The sequence below is a fragment of the Thamnophis sirtalis genome, unplaced genomic scaffold (assembly GCF_051295495.1).
Source record: "Thamnophis sirtalis isolate CommonGarterSnake01/CBP01778 unplaced genomic scaffold, rThaSir2_p1.2 scaffold_3, whole genome shotgun sequence".
Taxonomy (NCBI): Eukaryota; Metazoa; Chordata; class Lepidosauria; order Squamata; family Natricidae; genus Thamnophis; species Thamnophis sirtalis.
In genome coordinates, this window is record NW_028261383.1 from 82,771,995 (window position 1) to 82,793,858 (window position 21,864).

The 21,864-nt window shown below is 41.3% G+C and overlaps 1 protein-coding gene and 1 long non-coding RNA gene across 5 annotated transcripts in view; one reads left to right on the plus strand and one right to left on the minus strand.

Moving 5' to 3' along the window:
* Nucleotides 1-21,864, minus strand: part of CPLX2 (complexin 2) — a 146,494-nt gene that overhangs the window by 10,012 nt on the left and 114,618 nt on the right. For 2 of the 4 annotated variants that reach the window (XM_087709371.1, XM_087709372.1), the window contains exon 3: nt 1,855-1,966. In XM_087709371.1, the coding sequence (XP_087565497.1) occupies nt 1,855-1,885 (31 nt within the window). In that variant the 5' untranslated portion in view covers nt 1,886-1,966. Of the gene's footprint in view, nt 1-1,854; nt 1,971-14,801; nt 14,956-21,864 lie in introns of those variants that run through there. The other 2 variants (XM_014073906.2, XM_087709373.1) reach the window with 2 other exon arrangements.
* On the plus strand, nt 16,852-20,281 carry LOC106555132 (uncharacterized). Its single transcript, XR_001313974.2, has 3 exons — nt 16,852-16,976; nt 18,426-18,517; nt 19,982-20,281. It is a non-coding gene; the product is annotated as an uncharacterized LOC106555132 (long non-coding RNA).

Below are 21,864 nucleotides of genomic sequence, written 5' to 3' on the forward strand. Positions count from 1 at the left end.
TAAGCTTGAATACAATATTATATAAGCAATACCTTTGTACTTAATAATAACCATGATTGTGTTATTGTGGGCAAATGCCAGGACAGTTCTATCTTCTTAAAGAAAATAAAATGAGAACACTTCTATATTTGCCATAAGTAAAGTTCAAGAACTAATCAGACAGCATAGTTAAGGAATTGAGCTGGGACTCAGAAATCCAGATTCAAATTCTATTTGACTTAAGAGCTCATGCAATAAAATTGCACCAGTCCTTTCTCTCAAAACCACTTTTTATGATGAAGATATAATGAAAGGGAATCTCCCTTCACCTCTCAGAAGCTCAAAAGCAGAGAGGGATAACTTGTGACCAAGTCCTCTTTTTTTTAATAAGCCTTAAAACTCTCTCCAATCACATATATGGGCATTCACATTCTGTAGTAGATGTCAGCTGAGAACTTAATAGGATAATATTTTTGGCCTTCTCTGTTATAAACTGTATGTTTCAACAATGGGAATGAGTTACTTTTAATTCTAGCTGTGCAAGGGATCTACACATTGGATAAGCACTATGAGTATGGGAGGCCCTGCCTAATTTAAAGAACAGAATTCCAGATATTCACTGAGCTTCATAAGGTAGGTTGTAGAAGTGTGTCACTGCTGGAAACAATATTTCTGAAGAACTTGGAAAAACAACTGTTGATACCCATTAGACTGAAAAAGTTTACAAAACTATTCCCAAAGTGTTTGTCCCCACTGTCAGGCAATTCATCACCATTGTTATATATCCCTAGGAGTGGATGACCAATCAAGATTACAACAAGAGCATGGCATATAACATCTCAAAAAAACCAACAACACCCAGGGTAATGTCTAGGGAATGAAAGGTCTCCTTTGCATTGACAAAATGTCAGAGTTCGTGATACCACTATCAGGAGAACACTGAGCAATAAAGGTATGCTGTGTGGCAGACTGAAGAATGCCACTGCTCTTGAAAAATATCATTCCTTCCTATCTACAGTTTCTGAAAGTCCATGTGGATAAGCCAGGATACAATTGGAAAAATGTTCTGAGGAGGGGACAAACGAGATCAAAATAAGATTTTTTTTGGCCTGAATGAAAAACACATTGTTCGGTGAAAGCAAACACTGCATTCCAGCCAGTGGTGGGTTCTGGATCCTGGCGTCCACCACATGAGAGCGTGCAGCACGTGCATGCGTCCTTACTTCTTGCAACGCCTCTGTGAGCCTCCGTGATGCTCCAGCTGCTCGGCGGAGCGTCGCGCAGGTGCCGTGCACTCCATGCGCATAAGCCCTGAAGAACTCAAATACAGGTAAGGAGCTCGGGCAGGCGTGCCCTCCGGAGTACCGTACTGGAACGGTACCTGGGCAGGCACCAGTACACCCATACCGGGGTGTACCGCCTGCAACCCACCACTGATTCCAGAATAAGAGTCTCATCCCATCTGTGAAACATGATGGTGGCAGTATCATGATTTCAGCCTATAGACCCAAATTTGCTGCTTCAGGACCAGGGCTTGCTATCATTGATGGGACTATGAACTGTACCAGCAAATTTTACAGGAAAATGTCAGGGTATCTAGCCTTCAACTGAAGCTCAAAAAAAGTGGGTAATGCAGCAATGACCCAAAATACACAAGTTGTACCTCTAAAGATTAGTAAAAGCAGAAGAAAGGAATGGCCAAGTCAAAGTCCTGATCTTAATCCTACGTAAAAAAAGAGAGGGCGAGAAGTAGATTGTCATGCAAGGAAGCCCACCATTATGCCTGAGTTGAAGCTGTCTGCTTCCACCGGAAATTCAGTCTTAAGTGATTGGAATAGTAGAACTAAGATAATATTGTGAGGAGGTAAGACTTACCCCCTAAGGCTTGTTTCATCACAAAATCCATTACTGCTGGCCACGTTAGTGAGCTCTACGAGGTTGTTGAATTATCATCCAGTGCTGCTGATAGAAAGCTTGGAGTCAAGGGCTACCTGGAAGGGAAATGAAATCAAATGAGCAGGATGAAGGGGGAAAAAATCATTGACTGTTGAACTAAGCTCCGACCAATAAGTCATCCATTTCTTCAGAAGCCCAGGTCCAATGCAAGGAATTTAATATAATGAATAGCAATGGAAGAATAACTGAGCTTTTAAGAGGCACAAGTGTACCAGACTTTAGGCATGTTTCAACATATTATGGTGTCATATCAGAGAAGGGTTCCTACTGGTTCGGATCAGTTCGGTCGAACCAGAAGTAGTATGCCATCGTGCGTCACAGAACCGGTAGTGGCCCAGGCTGGACACGCCTCCGAACTAGTTTCCTAGTCGCCGCCATCTTCTTTTTGAGTTCTGCGCGTGCGCAGAACAATTTCCGTTGAATTGTGCATGAGCAAACCAGCAGTAGCAATAGCAGTTAGACTTATATACCACTTCATAGGGCTTTCAGCCCTCTCTAAGTGGTTTACAGAGTCAGCATATTGCCCCCACAATCTGGGTCCAAGTAACCCACCCCTGTGTCATATCCACCTTTCTACAGAAATGAACAAAGCTTCAATTTTTTTAAAAAAGTCAAAAACAGCAATCTGTTAAATTTATGGATATATCCATCATTCTTTGGATCCTGTAGCTTTTCTGGCACCAATGATAATGTTTAGATAATGAACACAACAGAACTACAAAACTGCAAATTGTGAATGAGCATAAAATTTCAACCATGGAACTACAACGAACTACACACTCTTTAAAACTCTGCCTCTTGAATCTTTTTTAGAGTGAAAGACGTTTACCACAATATATTTTTAAGAATAAATGTAGCAAATAAGCAAATAAGCAATGCACACCCACCTGTCTGAGTTCTGTAATAAAAATGCATTAAAATTGCCTCTAAGTGCTGTTCAGCTAAACTTGAATTTAGAATGTTCCATCTTTTAAAATTTGACAACTGTCCATTAAGAACAGAGGCAGCTTATCCATTACAAAATTGCACTCTGTGGATTATGCTGACACTTCACAAGCACCATGTAGGAGTTACCATGGCTCAAATGAAGTTAGCATTTGCTGACAAAAATTCATGCCATGAATAATTTGTTACTATTTAAGCTCCATAGATAAAAATCAAAACTAATAATTGATTTTTGCTGCAACAAGCAAATATAGCTAACTCTCTAGAATGCATTTATCAATATTAAATTGAGCTGACCACTGATCAAGAAATAATTTTTGATCAAAATCATTATTTTTTAAAAATCAAAACTATTGCAAACCTTCTTGTTTTGAAGATTGACTTCTACCTATGTCTCTAGTTTATGACTGGCCCATATCTAATATTAGCTGGGAATATGGTTGCTGGAATATTAGATCTCAGGGTGTGATGAAGGAGAGTCAGTCTTGAAAACGCTTGAAAGCCTGCAAATCATACGTAGACTTTATAAATAATTTATGAGTGCCGTATTTCCTCATTAGGCATTTTCCATCTGTTGATACCAAATAATCCCTGATTATTTGTAAATTCCAATTTTCATCAGCCTCTGCCTACTTCTCCGAGTCTGAAAATTGAAGCAGCCTCAACTACATACAACAGGTTTATACTGCTCCATTTAAACACCCTAAATACCTTTTCTACTGATTACTTTCTTCAGGAAATGCCTTGCTGGGAGCCAAGGGAGCATTTATTAGGTACCATCTCTGGAGAATGAGATGCATGCTCCAGTGTATGTGTATTCAGAATGAAATCCTACCCAATTTATTGGAACTCAATCCTAAGTAAGTTCATGTTAGTTTGAATTATGAAAGAAGGCTTTGCTCCTAAGAGGGCTTAAAACACCATTCCGGATATAAAACTGGAAAGTTCATACAGACAAATACACACATATATAAAACTAGATCTCATTGCTATTGACTATAATTCTAACCTGACTCCCCCCGCCCCCCTCAGGCCAATTGCAAGAGTGATCTGGGTGGCTGGATCACATTCAACTACCTAGCATGATAAACTGACCTTAGTAAGTAAATGCAAGTCCTTTTTCCATACTCTTTTTTTCCTTGGCAATAGTTTGCCAGGGATCAGCTGATTCTAGGAACAGATCTTTGAAGAGCTGGAGCAGCCTGAAAACAACTGTTCATATGTGATATATCTTGAGGGGGCTAGATGTGAGCCAGGCTCCCTGCTACAAAAATGGCCATGAGCACAGCTAGATGATTTTAAGGAAGGAGGAGGTATATTCACATACCACTGCCCCAGTTTTCATTTCAGGTAGAATCTTTGTGTGCCATTTTTACTTAGGTTTGAATTAGGAGGACAATGAACAGAGTGTTGTCCTACAATCATAGAAATGATAGGGGCATAGTTTTGAAGGCTTGATCACGATACTTCGGGTACTTATTTATTACACCATAGAAAGAGCCATATTATAAGGCAATATGAATCCCACTGATCATAGTGGAACTTACTACCGAGCAGAGAGGACTGTAAAATGGAGTTAAACAATTGTTGTTATATGCTGCCCATATGATTCAGTATTTGGTTCATTCAGTGTACCGTACCAATGCTATTATGGAATGCGCAATCCAGAACCCCACAAAATAGCAATAGTAATAGCACTTAGACTCATATACAACTTCATAGTGCTTTACAGCCCTCTCTAAGCGGTTTACAGAGCCAGCGTATTGCCCCCAGTAATTTGGGTCCTCATTTTACCAACTTCGGAAGGATGGAAGGCTGAATCAACCTTGAGCTGATGAGAATTGAACTGCCAAACTGCTGGCAGTCAGCAGAATTATCGAAATAATTGCGTGGATAATAATAATGTGCATGCCATTCCGTTCTTCAATGTGTATTTCAATTGTGTCCATCCCCTAAAAATATGTTTGAAGCAACTAGAAGTAAAAAGGAGACAAAAGAAATTTTGGATTTTATCAGCCTCTTTTGCCATATAGCTAAACTGTTCACTCTAAATTCAAGCTAAACTCTTTATCATTTGGAATGTTTATGTCACTGCCACATTTACAAACTTCCATTTGTGAAAATGTGGCCTGATGGGGGGAGGTGGGGGAACCCAACACCACCTGATGTAGAGAGCTTAATCTGACTCATTTGCTTTAATGTTGAAATGTGGGTAGCTATTTATCTCTAGGAAGCTGTGCCGACAACTCACTTAGACCTGTAATTGCTGTGGTGAGCTGAGGTGAGGAATCCATATCTCTCTATGCTAGTTTCTAAAATGGAAAATATGAACTGATTTCTTTGAATCACGTTGGGAGTGATCTGTGTGCATGTGTGCATTTTCCGCCCCCCTGCTGTTGACTTTCTGGCAGCCTCCCCACAAAATTGATCCTGTCCTGTCTACCATAGATTATCTACCGCTGTTTCTTAGTAATTAAGATCATTTTGGAAGGCAGAGAACACTGCAGCGGTCCAGGTCATAGGAGATAATGGCTTGTTAGCACTGTGGCGTATTCTGTGTTACACTTAACATCAATGCTTTATTCTCTATAGTGCTTTTAAGCCCCACCACAAAAGCAGTATTTGTAGTCTTGGACTATCTCTCTCTGATGCAATGCTTTGGTACAAAGAAGAGAAAACTCATCCCAGCCAGTTGCAGCAACGTTCAGCAGAAAAGTGTCCCGTATACTCTGCTGACTTGAAGGAGACTTAGACAGGGGTGGGCTTCAAAAATTTCAGCAACTGGTTTTTTGCCTGGTTGCTGGGTCGGTATGGCCATTGTAACCATGGCCTAGTTGGCCTCCTGCATCATGGCTGGGGGGGAAGGGAGTTTTCACCTTCCACAGGCTCCGGAGGCTTTCCTCGAGCCTCAGGGAGGGTGAAAACTGCCTCCACTGGGTTTTGGAGGCTCTCCGGAGACTAGAAACGGGCCCAGAACTTCCAGGAGACATGTTTTCCCACCTCCCCGAGTCTCATTCAAAACAGGCTGCACGGAGGCTTCTAGGAAGGATGGGGTAGGAGGGATGGAATGGGCATGACCAGCTAGGGGTGGGATTTTGAGGTTCTTGCCCAAATCTGGGTGAACCCGTAGCAGCCCACCCTTGGATGTAGGATTATTAAGCTACAGTCTGCAAGAGCTATATTCTGGAAAGATAGTCTCATTAACAGAAATGGACTTCCTTTAGATTAAGTAGTAACAACTGCTTAAGTTTTTTAGAATCATGTAGAGAAAAGGAATTACCTTCATAGGAGAATGGAATTCCAACAGGATGTAGTAGAAGATCTGAAATCGCTTTTTCCAATATGAATACATAACTATCTGTGGGGCAGTCTATATCTTAATAAATGAGGCTTGGAAAATGAGGTCCGTAAAATAATTCCCACTGAGTAATAGGCAAGATAAATCCTAGCAATAATAATAAGCCAGGGAATAATAACTGTTGGAGACAGAAAGGGCCTATGAGCTCATTTGTTGCAACTGCCCACTAATGGCAAATAAAACTGGCTAATATATTCTGAGCCTACAGACCATCTGGTTGAATGCAACTTTCTTTTCACCAATCAGCAGCGTTTGTATTTTGTGTTTTCCAGATTGTGGGAAAGAGGCAAAATAATTATAAACTAATCAATAATGCACCTCAAAAATGAAAAGCAAGAGGCATGGAAGGTGACACTTTTGATTCAGCTAATTTCAGTCTGGTCAAAATGTGAGATTTTGAGTCACAGCAATCTTTTCTGAAGTCTCATTTGAGAACTGCATAATACTTTGGCTTAGTTCAGGGAAATAGGATCAACTAGTTGACATATTTGATTAGAAGCCTTCTTGCTTTGATACAGAAAGAAGACTGGACTTCTTTATATGGATAGTCCTTGAATTAGAACCACAATTGAGCCCAAAATTTATATTACTATGTCAAACATTTGTTAAGTGAGTTTCTCCCACTTTATGATTTTTCTTGCCACCATTGTTAAATGAATCATTGCATTTGTTAACTTAGTAACATGGTTGCTAAGTGAATCAGGCTTCCTCATTGATTTTTGCTCGTCAAAAGGATCACTTGACCCTAGGACACTGCAAATATGAACCAGTTGCCTAGCATCTGAATTTTGATCATGCATGGGAATGCTGCAATGGTTGTAAGTGTGAAAAACTGCTGTAAATCACTTTTTAGTGCTGTTGTAACTTTGAACGGTCACTAAATAAACTGTTGTAAGTCAAGGACTGCTTGTAAACCAAAAATAAACAAGGGATGGGGTAAGCATGATATAGAAACAACACTGCAGCACAGAAATATAAAGAAACTAGTCTACAGAAGTAGCCCTTGACTTACAGCTGTTTGTTTAGTGACTGTTAGAATTTAAAAGGCACTGAAAAAAGTTACTTTTGATTGGTCCTCACACTTATGACTGTTGCAGCATCCCCGTGGTCACATGATGAAAATTCAGACGCTTGGCAACTGGCCTGTATTTATGATGATTGCAGCATTCCAGGGTGACTTGATTGTAATTTGCAACCTGCTCAGCTGGCTCCCAACAAGCAAAGTCAATAGGGGAAGATGCATTAGTTCAACTGCGTGGTTGACTTAAACAACTAACAGTGTTTCATTTAACAGCAGTGGCAAAAAAAAGTCATAAAATTGGGTGAAACTCATTTCTAAACTATCTTGCACAGTAATGGAAATTCTGGTTCCAATTGTGGTCATAATTCGTGGAGTACCCTGTAAGGCAATTTCTCTTTTCTAATATCATTAGAGGTTTATAACTTTATAAAGGCTTACAAAATTATAGTAATAGTGGGCAGTCAATAAGCAGTGTAACTTTTTAAATAATTCATTAATGTAATAACTAATGCAGTGTTTCTCAACCTTGGCAACTTGAAGATGTCCGGACTTCAACTCCCAGAATTCCCCAGCCAGCCAGCATTCGCTGGCTGGAGAATTCTGGGAGTTGAAGTCCGGACATCTTCAAGTTGCCAAGGTTGAGAAACACTAAACTAATGTATCCATGAACTTTACAGGATAAAGTTGTTCTTTACCAATCCAATTACCTTACAATTTGAGTTCCAACATGTTTTATTTATCACCATTTTTCTCACAAATATTTCCCCTTTTGTAACAGGAAAGTGGGGTTAGGCAAAAATTTGGTAAACCTGTAACAAAACTTGGCTTTGAGCCAAGATTTCCTAAGGAGAATTTTCTCTCTCTTTAGAAAGAGTGTACCAGTTTGGTGTAGTAGTTAACGCAGTGTTTCTCAACCTTGGCAACTTGAAGATGTCTGGACTTCAACTCCCAGAATTCCCCAGCCAGCATTTGCTGGCCGGGGAATTCTGGGAGTTGAAGTCCGGACATCTTCAAGTTGCCAAGGTTGAGAAACACTGAGTTAAGGCATCAGGCTACAAACTGGGACACTCTGAGTTCTGGTCCCAACCTTAGGCACAAAGCCTGTCCTTTTGCTAGTCATTTTCTCTCAACCCTAAGAAGGAGGCAAGGGCAAACCACTTCTGAAAAACCGTGCCAAGAAAACTGCAGGGACTAGTCCAGGAAGTCTGAAAATTGGACCTGATTGAATGGAAGAAAAATAAGAGACCCGACTTTCTCTGCTGATATTTCACTGTGCCAATAAATAGAATGAGAACTATGGTAGCAGCTACATATTGTGTGAACAGGACAGAGTGAGGATTCAGGTATAATGACTGAATGTCACAGTATGAGAACTAAACCCTGAGATTTTATGGGACATCCTATAAACAGCTCCTGTCCATTCATCCTTGGACACTTGGGTAGAAACAATATTTTAAACACATGCAGTGAAAGAGATGGTTTCCCCCCCCAATCAACAAGCCAATGAGCCCTCTTCCCTCAACAAATTACCTATAGAGCTTCAGCAGCTTGAATTCTGTGTGAGTTGATGACAGTCAAACAAGCCCTTGTGTAGATATGCCAGGAATGCCAATTGCCTAGCCTCGGGACCAAGTTCTTCTGCATTGGCTGCCACACACACACATTCAGAAATTAGTTCTGCTGTTGTGTTCTTTATCTGCACTGCCCTGTTAAATACACAAGCAAGCTTGCTTCCTCCCCGCTGTCTATGCATGCATGTCTCAATGTGCCTTCAAGACACATAATCTTAAGATCTCCTGCAAAGATGTTTCTAGAAAAAACACAAAGAGTGAAATTAGATTTAATATGTGCAAGGATGGATAGCAATTATAATTCCAGATGGTGGGGAATTTAACCCTTTCGTCTCCTGAGATTTGAGGAGCCTGAGGAAAACACCCTCTTAGAACTGAAATTTCCTTTGATTCGGATGTCTGATATTTAAATGGGACGAGACCATCGTAACATGGGTATGCTGCCTGGCTGCCTGGGCATCATGGGAATTGTACTCTAAGACATCTAGAAGGCATTAAGGAAGAAAAAGCAAGTAATGGGATGGTCCTTGACTGTTTTACACGTATCCCTTTCATTTTTATATCACGTCCTTGCATTAAATATTTGCATTTTATAGTACGTATTCCCACCTCCCGTTTAATAGACATATTTCTTTATGGTCTCTCTCCATTTCTTGCACAAGCACACATAATTTTTCACTGTTACTCAGGCCACTAGAGGCTTTTATAATTATTCTCACTGGCTACACTTGCACACTCTCTCCTTCCCAACAATGCAGTTCTCTCTTTCTCCCACCCACACGGTGTCTACCAGCAGCCATATGCTCATGCTTTCTTGCACAAAATGGACTCATGAAGAGGCATATACATCCACAGTTTCTTTCACACCTAATCTATCAAACACCCCCTCCTCCTCCTCCTCCTTTTCTCTCAATTAGGTAATAAATATGACTCTCCCTTTTCATTTTTCCTGTCGGCATACCTTTCATTGGCTTAAACCTCTTTAGCTTTCCCCAACATATGATATATATTTATACACACACTATTAATGTTAAAGACGCTTCAGCTTGACTAAATAATGCAGAGTGGTGTGGGGGAAGGGAATACAAGAAGGTAAGTTCAGTTGAGTAGGTTGAAGTTGGTCAATTTACATTACTATGGGGCAATGGGTAGTAAGAGGAAACAATGAAGAAATACTATCTATGTTGGCTATAGATTCATGAACCATTAAAATGCTAATATGTGTGGGCATCTGTACTGAACGTTCTATTACGTAGTTCTAGTGAGGGTCATTTACTTTGACAGTATATAAAATGATAATGTCTGTGAGTATTTCCTCCTGCACATGACCAGCTCACCTTGAGCAGGCAGCCAATTTCCAAATTCTTTCACACAGATCTTGTGAGCTACCTACTGTATGTATGTATGTGTATATGTGTGTGTGTGTGTGTGTGTGTATGTATGTATGTGTATGTGTATGTATGTATGTGTGTGTGTGTGTGTATGTATGTATGTATGTATGTATGTATGTATGTATATATATATATATATATATATATATATATATATATATATATATATATATATATATATATGTACATAGATACATACATTAGGTATGTATGTATGTATGCATGCATGCATACATACATACACATACATACATACATATATATATAGCCAAGTAAATCAATCTTCAGAAATCCAGGTAACTCAACAGGGTGTTTTTCCCATATAAACCTCATATGCTTATCCTTTCCAATCCCGTCTCAATTTAGTAACGGTTGAGAGAGTGAGAAATACTAGTCAGCTTTTTGCATAATGTGTGAATTGTGTGTGCAAGAGAGTGAATGAGTGAATGAAATTCCATTTGGATACCAATTTCTAATCTCAAAAGAGCCACAGGTGGCAGCATTCTTCAGCATCTGTCTAGCTCTCCTACGGAAACTTCCATTGCAGAGTCTAGAAGCAATGAAAGTCAAAAAGCCAGCAGGATTTGGACTTTTGACACTAAGTAAGTAGATTGGAGGTTAGTTGACACAGCCATGTTTTGCACTGCACTGCACCAAACATGTGACCAACCAAAAAAGAAATCACAAAAAGACAAGCAAAACGTTCCAAGACAGATTTAACAATTTTAAAGCAGCATCAAGAAACGTTACATTATCAAACCAGCTAGTAGATCCCCCCCCTCAATTAAAACTATCCCGCAACTGAAATGCTCCCTCTTTACCATTTTGATTAAAAGCATGCACAAAATAAGACAATATTTTTTTGACCCACCTGATTTAGGCTCTGCTTCCCACTCCCTAAAAGGGGGCTGACTCCTGCTTTCCTTGCTTACTCATGTGCTGAACTTAAGATCTATCTGTATTATATAAGCATGCTTTATTTACTACTGAGAAAGAAACATATGGTTAAGTTGTGCTGAAGCTGCATTTTGTCTTTATAAATATATTCAGGTGATATTATATGAAAAAAATATACAGACTGCAGATCTAACAGGTGCATAAAGGTTGGACTGTAGTTTTTGTATCTATAAAAGTCAAACAGGGCACACATGTAGTAAATAAAGATCCAGGACAAAAACAAGCACAGCACTGAATTTCAACCAAGATTCTCAATTCTTCTATAACTCAACCCTGATTTCACTATTAGAACCCAGTAAGGGAAAAGGCAAGGTAATCAGAGAGGGGCTGTAAGGTTACACTGAATGAATTTTACACACCAACAATTTTGACATCAAAAAGATTATGATAAGTGGCCACACTAATAATCCTCGGAGAGTATGAACAGTTAGTGTGTGAACAGTGACATTAACATCCAAAGCCAACCTGAGTTTCCTCTCAAAACTCAAAAGTTCTGTTTCACATAAAGCCCAATATTTCTATGAAATTATTTACCAGAGGCACCTGTGTTCCTATGACAACATGCACACAATTGATGCCTAGTTATTGTTAAACAGTGAGAGCAGTTAATGAAAAATCAAAGACCACAGAATATTCTAAGAGTAGCGCATGCCACATCAGATTGAATAGGAGTGCTAAGCAACATTTTGTAGGAGACACACTTATACATTACCTACAAATCATGGGCTGTAAAATACATGAAAAGAGGTATATGCACAAAATAAAACAAGTATAAAGATGCTTGTAAGGCTAGTATGCTACTAAAGTAAGAAACCAGAAGATAAAGCCCCAAATAATTTGAAAGTCACAACATCCATGATCTATATGATGGGAGACAAGCTATATGAAACGGATGCATAGTTTATGCTTCAGAGAAATGTTTGCACACAAAATATAATCCATTTGTTTTATACAGCAACTCTTCTGATGTCTGATCAGATCTACTGCCTTTCTATGGCAGAATGATCACACTCCCTCCTCATTATCCAAAGAGTTATACTTGTGTGAGATGCATATTTGTGAAATATTTTTTCCCAATAAATATTCTAGGTAGAAAAATGGGCAAGAAGGTGAACTAAAACCAGCCTAGAAAAACTACAGAATTAATTTTCCTTGGAGTATTTCATGCAAAGATCGAGTTCAAGGTATTGGTGGATATTGGCATAAAAAAGAAACAAATAACTCCATTGCTTTTTAAAAGAAAAGTTGCATTTGACAGCCTCAAAGATCCTTTATGAGTGTCGTATATGAAAATTCACACACGCACACAGGGGTACATACATTCATACATACTGGGGTACATACAGTACATGCATTTCACAAATAAAATAGAAAATAGAGTGGGAGAGATTCCCTATTTGCCTTTTTGGTTTTTTTTCCTGCTGAAGTCTGAAGAATTTTGAATCTCTGAACCAGTCACTAGTGGCCAGTGAGGTTTTCGCTTGCTGATTTTCTTAACATCTCAAAGAGGAGTTTGAAGGTGAAAATTGCACCAGTTGTTCCAACTGCTGGAAGGAGACAGTGAGGTAAAAAGGGGGGGGGAGGCAATCCACTATGAAGGGAAGCAAGGGAACCATGCAGCAAGAGCAGAAGAGATGCAGACTCTGAAGATAGCTTCAGTCTCATCAGCTGACTGAAGGAAAAGGATACTGCTCGGAACCTTAGGGCTCATTTCTCACCAAGCTGGACAGAGTGGAGAAATTATGTTTATTACTTCTCTAGCAGATGAATTAAAGAGCCAGAGACAAGAGATCTCCAAAACAAGAAACACCTGGGAGAGGTCAACTGCAAGCGGCTTGGGGTAAAACATAAGAGTGGGCATGACTGGAAGTCTCCTTTTCCCTATCTGATTGAGTAAAAGGTATGGGCACAAGCTCTCCATCTCTCACCCCAGATTTGGTCCCATTTCCTGAGCTAGAGGAACAAGTGAAGGAAACCCATAGAACATTTTCCAGGGTTTTGCTTTTGTGTAAATAAGGCTGTTCCACTACCTTGTCTCTATGATCCTGAGGATGGACTTCTGCTGGCCTTTCAGTCCATTGCAGTTTGGAGAATATCATCCAACAAATACACTTCAGAGACATTGTGTACTGAGTACAGGAACATAACCACGTTCAAACGATGGATAGTCATTGGATTGGGTGGGGTGGTGGTGGTGGCAGAAGCTAAAATCTACAATCCTGTTAGGTTTGAGCCAAAGCTGGTTCTTCCCCATCCAAACCCAAACAGCCTCGGCAGCATCCTTTGGCTGGCCTAGGATTGAACATCACCACCATTTCTTTCCTGTCTCTGAGCAGCCTTCCCTCTGGAATATGGCCAGGTTGTCCTATTGCCCTTCCACAAGACTGGGAAGACATGGGACCATTCATGACCCTAAGGCCATTAGGGTCAGGATATTAGTAGGGGAGTTCTGGCATGGACATATCTGTCAAGTGGTTTATTACGAACATCAAGCATTGATGATGCAGTTTTAACTGTTTTTTAAAAAATGAATTTGTGTTTTGTTTGCCATTCAGAGGATCTTAGAGAGATAGATGGATTATTAAATCCACCTCTTGCTCACTGGCCACCTGTCCCATATCTTGTCTAGAGATCATCCCAAGGAGAGTTTGCTTTCCTATCAATGAGCAGACACAATAGGTTGCTCATTTATTTCAATGGCCGGTTCCAAACTACCAGAATGATGGAGTTGTGGGGAATACAGGTGCACAGAGCAAAAGGAGAATTTGGCAGAGCAGTCAGCTGAGCCCTGTAGACAGGCTGCAGGTGGAGCATGTGTATCAACCTTTCTGGGGACTTGCAGCGTTTTCTAATACTGGGGGGGGGGGTATCCATCCACCTCTCCCAACTAGTGCCTTCTCATTCGTTGGAAAGCCTACCTGTGACAGGTTGTAGGTAAGTTAACTGCCCTGCACACCATATATCCCCTTTCTCTTCCCCCCTTCAGTTTTCACTCTCCGGTTCATTCCTCCCGCTCTGACTCTCGGCGAAGACCGTGCAGTTGCCCTCCACCTTCCGTCTCCGCATCCTGCATTATCCAACCACCATCCGCACTGCCGACTTATTAACATGCAGAGCAGGCAGCTCGCAGCTCCGATCCGCTACGGGTAACGGGCAAAGATCGCAGCCTTCCTGCTGGGCTACCAGCCTCACTTCTGCCAACGAAGCAGGGAGGTCAATCCACAACTTGGACAGCTCCTTCCCGGGAACTCCCAGCTTGTGGCAGGCAGGGCGATTCCCAGACCAGCCTCCAGGCAGCGGCAAGCGGGGACCCTGTCCGGAGCGCTCCGAGAACTCGGCCCGCGCACTGCAAGTTCCCGCTCAGGGTTTAGCCGAGGCGAGGAGCGCTGGCGGGGGCAGCCCCGAAACCTCTCGCCCTTCTCAGGCTCGCAGCTGCGGCATGAACAGCCAAGCTCCCCCCGCTTTCCCCAACCAAACGCTGCCACCCCGGCCAGGGCGAGCTTCCCGAGGCGACTCTTGGCCTTGGACACTCCGCGGCTGGAGACAACCCTCCGTCCGTCCCCTGCCGCCCCGCCCCTGCCCTTCCCGCACGGAGCTCCCGCTTGACCCGCTCGCCCACTCACCCAGAGCGGTCCGCAAGCCCGCGGCCGGTAGAGGGAAGGGGCTGCTCTCTTCAGTCCGGCGGCGCCCAAAGCCCGCCTCCCGCTCTTCCCGCAGCCTGACGGTACCGCTCCAATCACTCCCCTGCAACCCTGACGCGCCTGCCCGTCTCTCTCCGTGCTGCCTGACGGAGTGGGCCGGCTCATGATACCGGGGATCCTGCAGGCTCAGCCTCCTGGGAAACAACGCGAGGCTCGCTCTGCCCCCCTCCCGTCCCCCCTTCGCATCTCCCCGCAAGGGCATTCCTGCTTTCCCCTCCGCTCGTCTCCCTCACCCCCTCCCGCCCGGCTGGATAGTATTAAGTCACGCGTCCGAGCTAGGAGCCGTGTAGCGTCGACTTCTTCACCGGTGGCTTATTTGGCTCTCTGGGGCCCCGGCAATTAGGCATTGACAAGGACCGCTGGAGCTTCGGAGGGAGTATTTCCTCTCCCCACTCCAGAGCGTGTGTGGCTGGGTATGCATGTAACAGGTCAGGGGTGCCAATGGGAGAAACTGTTATAATGCTCCAGCTCTTGAGACTGGTGTCCATGGACCCCTTTGCTCTTCTGCAAACCTCAACGATGATTGAAAAATACTGATCGGCAAGGCAAGGACAAACCCACACCCACACCCACACCAGGTCTTACTAAAAGTATCATGCTGCAGCTAATTGAAGCAGTGGGATGCAGTTTGCCCAAGCAGGACTCACATTAGCCTGTTCTTTCCCTATTCAAGAATTCCCAGGGAGCAACCCAGCTGGTCAAAAGCTTCTCTGGTCACCAATGGGACTTTCAAGAACAGAGAAATGCTGTGGGGTGGATCTGGTTCTTTTGAAACAGATCCTTTTAAGGGGCAGCCTGGATCTGAATCTGAAAAGTTGAATTCTGTCTCACTTCAATGGGGTTCCCTGAGGGATGAATTCTGGTGCACCACTATCCTTCACCTTTAGGGTCTCATCTGTAAGCCTGGAGTAGTAATCATGATTTGTAGGAGAGAGATGAGACTGAGCAAAAAATACATCACAAGAAAAAAGGAGAGAGAAACAGTTTCCTAATTTCTTTACTTTAAGGAACTTCAACAGATGGCAGCATCTGACTGACCTGCCTAGGTCTGGAGGCTGAGCCCTGATTAATCCTTGGACAGGAGACCAAGTAAGAAATTCCAAGGCCAATGCAAGCTTTTAATTTTTTTTACATGTGTTCATGAAGTCACCAGGAGTTTAGCCAGCTCAACTTGAGGATATTTTTACCCCCCTCCCCTTTTTATGGAAGGTATATTTATTCTTAAAAGTTGATCAAGCAGTTGGCAAAATTAGTATACAAAAGAGTGCTCAGGTTGTGACTCCATGGGCGTGCCTATACAGTGCCTCTTGAAGGCAGTGTGGAAGGGGTTGCTTTTCCTAGGTAGGAGTTTCCTAGATTTTCTAGTATAAGCCTGGTGGTATGAAAGACTCCTTCTGAGCAGGAATACTGTGGACATCTGTCATGTAACAAGAGAGAATTGTGGGTCATTGCTTTACAACGCACAATGACTAAGAGAACAAAATGCTGAGGTTCTTTGAGGTAAAGAACATAGGAAATGGTTTATTATTACAGGTAGTCCTCAAGTTACTACCACAACTGAGCCCAAAATTTACATTGCTAAATGAAACATTTGTTAAGTGAGTTTTGCCCATTTTTATAACCTTTCTTGCCACAGTAAAGTGAATCACTGAAATTGTTAGGTTAGTAACCTGGTTCTTAAGTGAATCTGGCTTCCCCATTGACTTCCCTTGTCATAAAGTCACAAAAGGTGATTTACATGGCCCCAGGACATTGCAACTGTCATAAATATGAACCAGTTGCCAAACATCTGAATTTTGATCATGTGACCACGGGGATGCTGCAAAAGTTGTAAATGTGAAAAACAGTATCTTTGAACAGTCATTAAATGAACTGTTGTAAGTCGAGGACTACCTGTATTATTTTGTTGTTTTGCAATGGAACCTGCATTGCCTCTTTTTGCCTGACAAATTTATATCCTGTCCAGATTCTCTTTGATTTCTGATTACAGAAATCCACTGATTATAGTGGATTAAAGTGGCTCTCCTCCCACAATGTCCTGAATATTAACTCTGGAAGCTAGTTGTCAAATATCAGGATTACATTTAATCCAAAAAGGTAATAAGATGTAATACTAGAAAAATGGCACTATTTAAAAATCAGTTGCCTCCGCTCTTGTGACCTGACGTTCTCATGACTATTTTGTTACATGTCTTCAAGATCAGCCAAATTAACCAATTGCAACAATTATTGTTTATACTTCAAACTCAACCCTAAAAAGTGCTACCAAGAATAGCCTTAAATTTAAATTTTTAAGTACCATTAATACCATTAAGTACCATCAATATGCGGACGATACGCAGTTGTATCTGTCCGCCCCGTGCCAACTCAATGAAGCGGTGGACGTGATGAACCGGGGCCTTGAGGCTGTTAAAGACTGGATGAGAGCTAACAAACTGGTACTCAACCCGGAAAAGACCGAATGGCTGTTGTGTTTCCCTCCCAAAAATTTGGTTAACGTTCCATCAATCAGGCTGGGGGGGCAAAATTTATCCCCCTCAGATAGGGTCCGCAACTTGGGAGTCCTCCTGGACCCACAGCTGAGTTTTGACCACCATTTGTCGGCTGTGACCAGGGGGGCATTTGCCCAGGTTCGCCTGGTGCGCCAGTTGCGGCCCTACCTGAACCGGGAGGCTCTCACAACAGTCACTCGAGCCCTTGTGATCTCTAGGCTGGAATACTGCAATGTGCTCTACATGGGGCTGCCCTTGAAGAGCATCCGGCGACTTCAGCTAGTCCAGAACGCGGCCGCGCGAGTGATCATGGGCGCACCACGGTTCGCCCATATAACACCAATCCTCCGTGAGCTGCGCTGGCTACCTGTTGATCGTCGGGTGCACTTCAAGGTCTTACTCACCACCTATAAAGCGCTCCATGGTAGTGGATCTGACTATTTGAGAGACCGCCTCCTGCCAATTACCTCCCTGCGTCCCATCAGATCGCACAGAGTAGGCCTCCTCCGAATTCCATCCGCCAGTCAGTGCCGACTGGCGACTACGCGGAGGAGAGCCTTCTCAGTTGCAGCTCCGACATTATGGAACAACCTCCCCGTGGAGATCCGTACCCTCACCACAGTCCAGGCCTTCCGCACAGCCCTCAAGAACTGGCTATCCCGTCAGGCCTGGGGATAGGATTACTCTCACCCCGCCCGAATGTTGAGTGAATGTTGTGTTTTTATGACCAATTTCCTTTAATCACGTTTCTTTTCTTTTTAAGTCTTGTCTTGCACTCCCTTCCCTTTATTGTTGTAAGCCGCCCTGAGTCCCCTCAGGGAAAAGGGCGGCATATAAATTTGCAATAAACAATAAACAATAAACAAACAAACAATAAACAAATTGTTCAAGAAAATGTCATGCAAATGTTGGAATTAGTTAACTAGTAAAATTTAAGATGATCTGTTCCTTTTTTTAACTTTAGCTCCTTTTGTAGTTGTATATGTAAAAGAAAATCATGCATACAAGAATACATATCCATCCATCCATAACTACCCTGCTATCTATTTTTCAGGTAAGCAAGCTTATGCAAAGTCTAGAAGAGAAAACAAAAAATAGAAAACTTTAGAAATTCAAGACATGAAACATGGTAAAAAGAAGAAATGGGTATGTATGTAGCTAAACCAGGTTTATACCAACACCATTTGCTATAGCTTTCTACATTACATTTGGGCTTTACAAACCATCCTTTCTTCCTCCACATTTATATATCACTTCACACACATCATATTCTGTTCTTTAAATTCCTTCACCTCCCTCTTTTGAACATTATTGTCCCCATCCAACATAGAGTTTCTCATCCCTCCGTATCTTCTCAACCCATTCATTCTTCTTTCGTTTATTTGTTTTGAACTTTATTATTCTCTCTTTTCTACAGAACACTTTTGCGTTCAGTTCACATCCATTCCAAAATCATTCAGTCTTGACCTCCTCTCTTCTGATTTTATCACATACTGTTTTAAATCCTCCATTCCCACATAATTTAATTTTTCTTTCCCCTGCCACATTCAGCATTTTGTTTCCATAGAACAAAATGGGCACAAGCACTCTGGTGCAGGAGTTTTCACTTATTTCAACCACATACAAACATAGATACAATGTCAAGGCTTTTTCATTTTTTTCTATTTTAATAAATATTCTACAAAATTGTACAATTTAAATATGTAATTTGCAATTGTTCACTCTGTTCTCTATGAAATACAGTTCCCTGATCTTTGGTATACTACATTATAGATTCATACTCTGTTGCATTAGAATCATAGAATTGGAAGGAGTTTTAGAGGTCATCGTGTCTAACCCTCTACTCAGGAAAGATCCACTATGGATGATATCTAGACACTTTTGAAGATCTGTAGTGATGGGAACCTTATTTTATGTGGTAGAGCTGGTGGATAGTGCACATAGATAGGGAGTTCTTCCTGATATGTAGCCTGAAATATCTTCCTTTAAAAGTTAATCTATTGCTTCTGGTCCTGCCCTTTAGAACAACAGAGAATAACCCATTCTTTCTGTGTGGCAATCCATCAGGTATTTGAAGACGGTGAATCTTTTAATGTTAACTGTTCCTTGCTTGCTCTTTTGCAATGATCTTTTTTCCTATATATATGTTATGCAATATCTGTCTGTCTTTTTTTTTGGCATGCACATTCTCTTAGTGTTTTTCCTCATACTCAGCTCTTTCACCTTATCATTCCACCTTTTCATTCCTGTACTTCATAGCATTAATTCTTTTTATTCTGTGAAAATGAAAGCTGTTTTAACATCATTTCCCCTTGTCTGCTTTCTATTCATTCAGTTGAGAGATAAGTCTGTCTTCTAATATTTTTTCATACAGGACTCATACTCTTCTTGCAGTCATTCTATTTTCATTTTAATTTCTTTCACTTCTTTGATTTTCTTTCCTATGAATTGTTCTGAAGATCTACTTGTGAAGATCTTACAATAGTTGGTTCAATATGTGGGAACCTCGCATCACACACTTATGCTTAACGCATGCATTTGAACAAATATTTTACAAATTTTTTTTTCTAAGCAGATTACTCATCAGTCTCCATTCTCATTCATTCCTAGGTCTCCAAATATCCCAGTCAATTTTTCCTGAATATTCTTGTTCTGTTCCTACCTATCCATTTATGACACTGACAGAATATTTCCTCCTGTCCCCCCAGGTAACATTCATTCAACCACTTGGACAATTTTTATCAACACTCATATCTGGTTCTCTAATATTATGTGCCATCAAGTCATTTTTCACTCTGAGCAGACATAAAATACTTGGAAATAGTTTTGCTTTTACCATGAGACTCCCAACTCCTCCACCCCCAGCCAAAATTTTGAGATTCTCCCATGGATGATATGGATGCCTTTAGAGGGAGGTACTCACCTATTCACACTGATAAAAAGAGATCTGTGGGATTCTGAGCTTGGTGGCTGATCCAAATGGACAGGTCTGTAGGGAGACTAGTTTCTAGAAATAGACTAGATAATAGTTTTGGTGGGCGTGTCTAATAGATAAAACTGTTTTTATATTATACTAGTTGATAACCCGGTGTTGCCTGGGTATTATTTGTAGGGGGAAAATGTCTGGACGAAACATAATTTCTAATGTTGGATTTTCCTCCTTACCAGAGGGAGTCCCCTTGTGGAGTACTGTGAAGCCGTTACCATGGCAACTCCACTATGCTGTACAGTTGAATCCATTTTATGGCAATACAGTAGAAGCCATTTTAAGACACAACAGGCTGTATCTTAACAGAACACACACCCCGAGGGTTGTTAGGTGTGTCTTACCCCTACAGTATTTTTTTTCAGAGAGTAAGTCATCTGTGTACCAAGTGTAGTTGAAATTGCTCGAAGCGTTCCAGAGTTATGCTGGAACACATGCGCGCATGCGCGCATGCGCGCGCGCGCGCACACACACACACACACACACACACACACACACACACACACACACACACACATATATATATATATATATATATATATATATATATATATATATATATATATATATATATATATGAAGAAAGGCTCATTCATAATACTAAGTGAATTATCTAGAAATAATAATGTGATAAAGATTTAAATATCAAGGTATATCTTTTCCTTTCCTTTCTTTTCTTTCCCTTTCTTTTCTTTCCACTTCCACTTCCCTTACTTGCCTGTTCATGTATTTATTCCTGTATTTATAAAAGTAATTCAAATAATTCCATCTCTCGGAAGATAACTGGTTATGATTTAAATGACAGTTCTAAGAGTTTGTAAGTTTTCCCATTAGCTCTGGATTTTTCTGTAAGAGCAAGAATGTTGTGTAAGAAGGTGCTAAAAAGTGGGGTGTGCACACTTTTTGCCAACTCAGATTAATGCTTCTGTGCAGACTCTTCCAAACAGCTGCTGATTTGAACTTGTTCCCACTCTCAGGAGCAACTGAGGGTCAAACAACTGGCTTCTATCAGTCTGAGTGAATATCCTCCCTCCCTTTGAACAGAAGATTCCCACATTTTAAACCAGCAGCTTTTAAAATCGTAGGATATACAGTTAAGTGTAACCACATAAGTGGTTAAGTGTATTGCAAAATAAAATGAAATAAAAACAGCATACTTCATACGTCTAGATATTTTGATCCCATTGCACAATGGATTGTCAGCTACATTGACCCCAATTTATTGCTGAGATTGGTGTAAAGCTGTTATTTTAAGATTTAAAATAGCTGGGGACCAGGTTATTCTTATCTCTGTCTCTGACTGTATTTGAACCTTAGAAACCTCTATAGAAACTTTCCCCCCAGTGTCCCCTTCAATGAAGTGGGGCAAATAATGACTGGGACAGGACCTTTTTAGCCAGGGCATTGTTTACAACAATCTTCCCAGAAATTCTTCCTTGCAACCACATTTATATGTGTCCAGTTTTAATGCATTTCCAGTTAAGATCAGGTAGTGTTTATGTTCTGG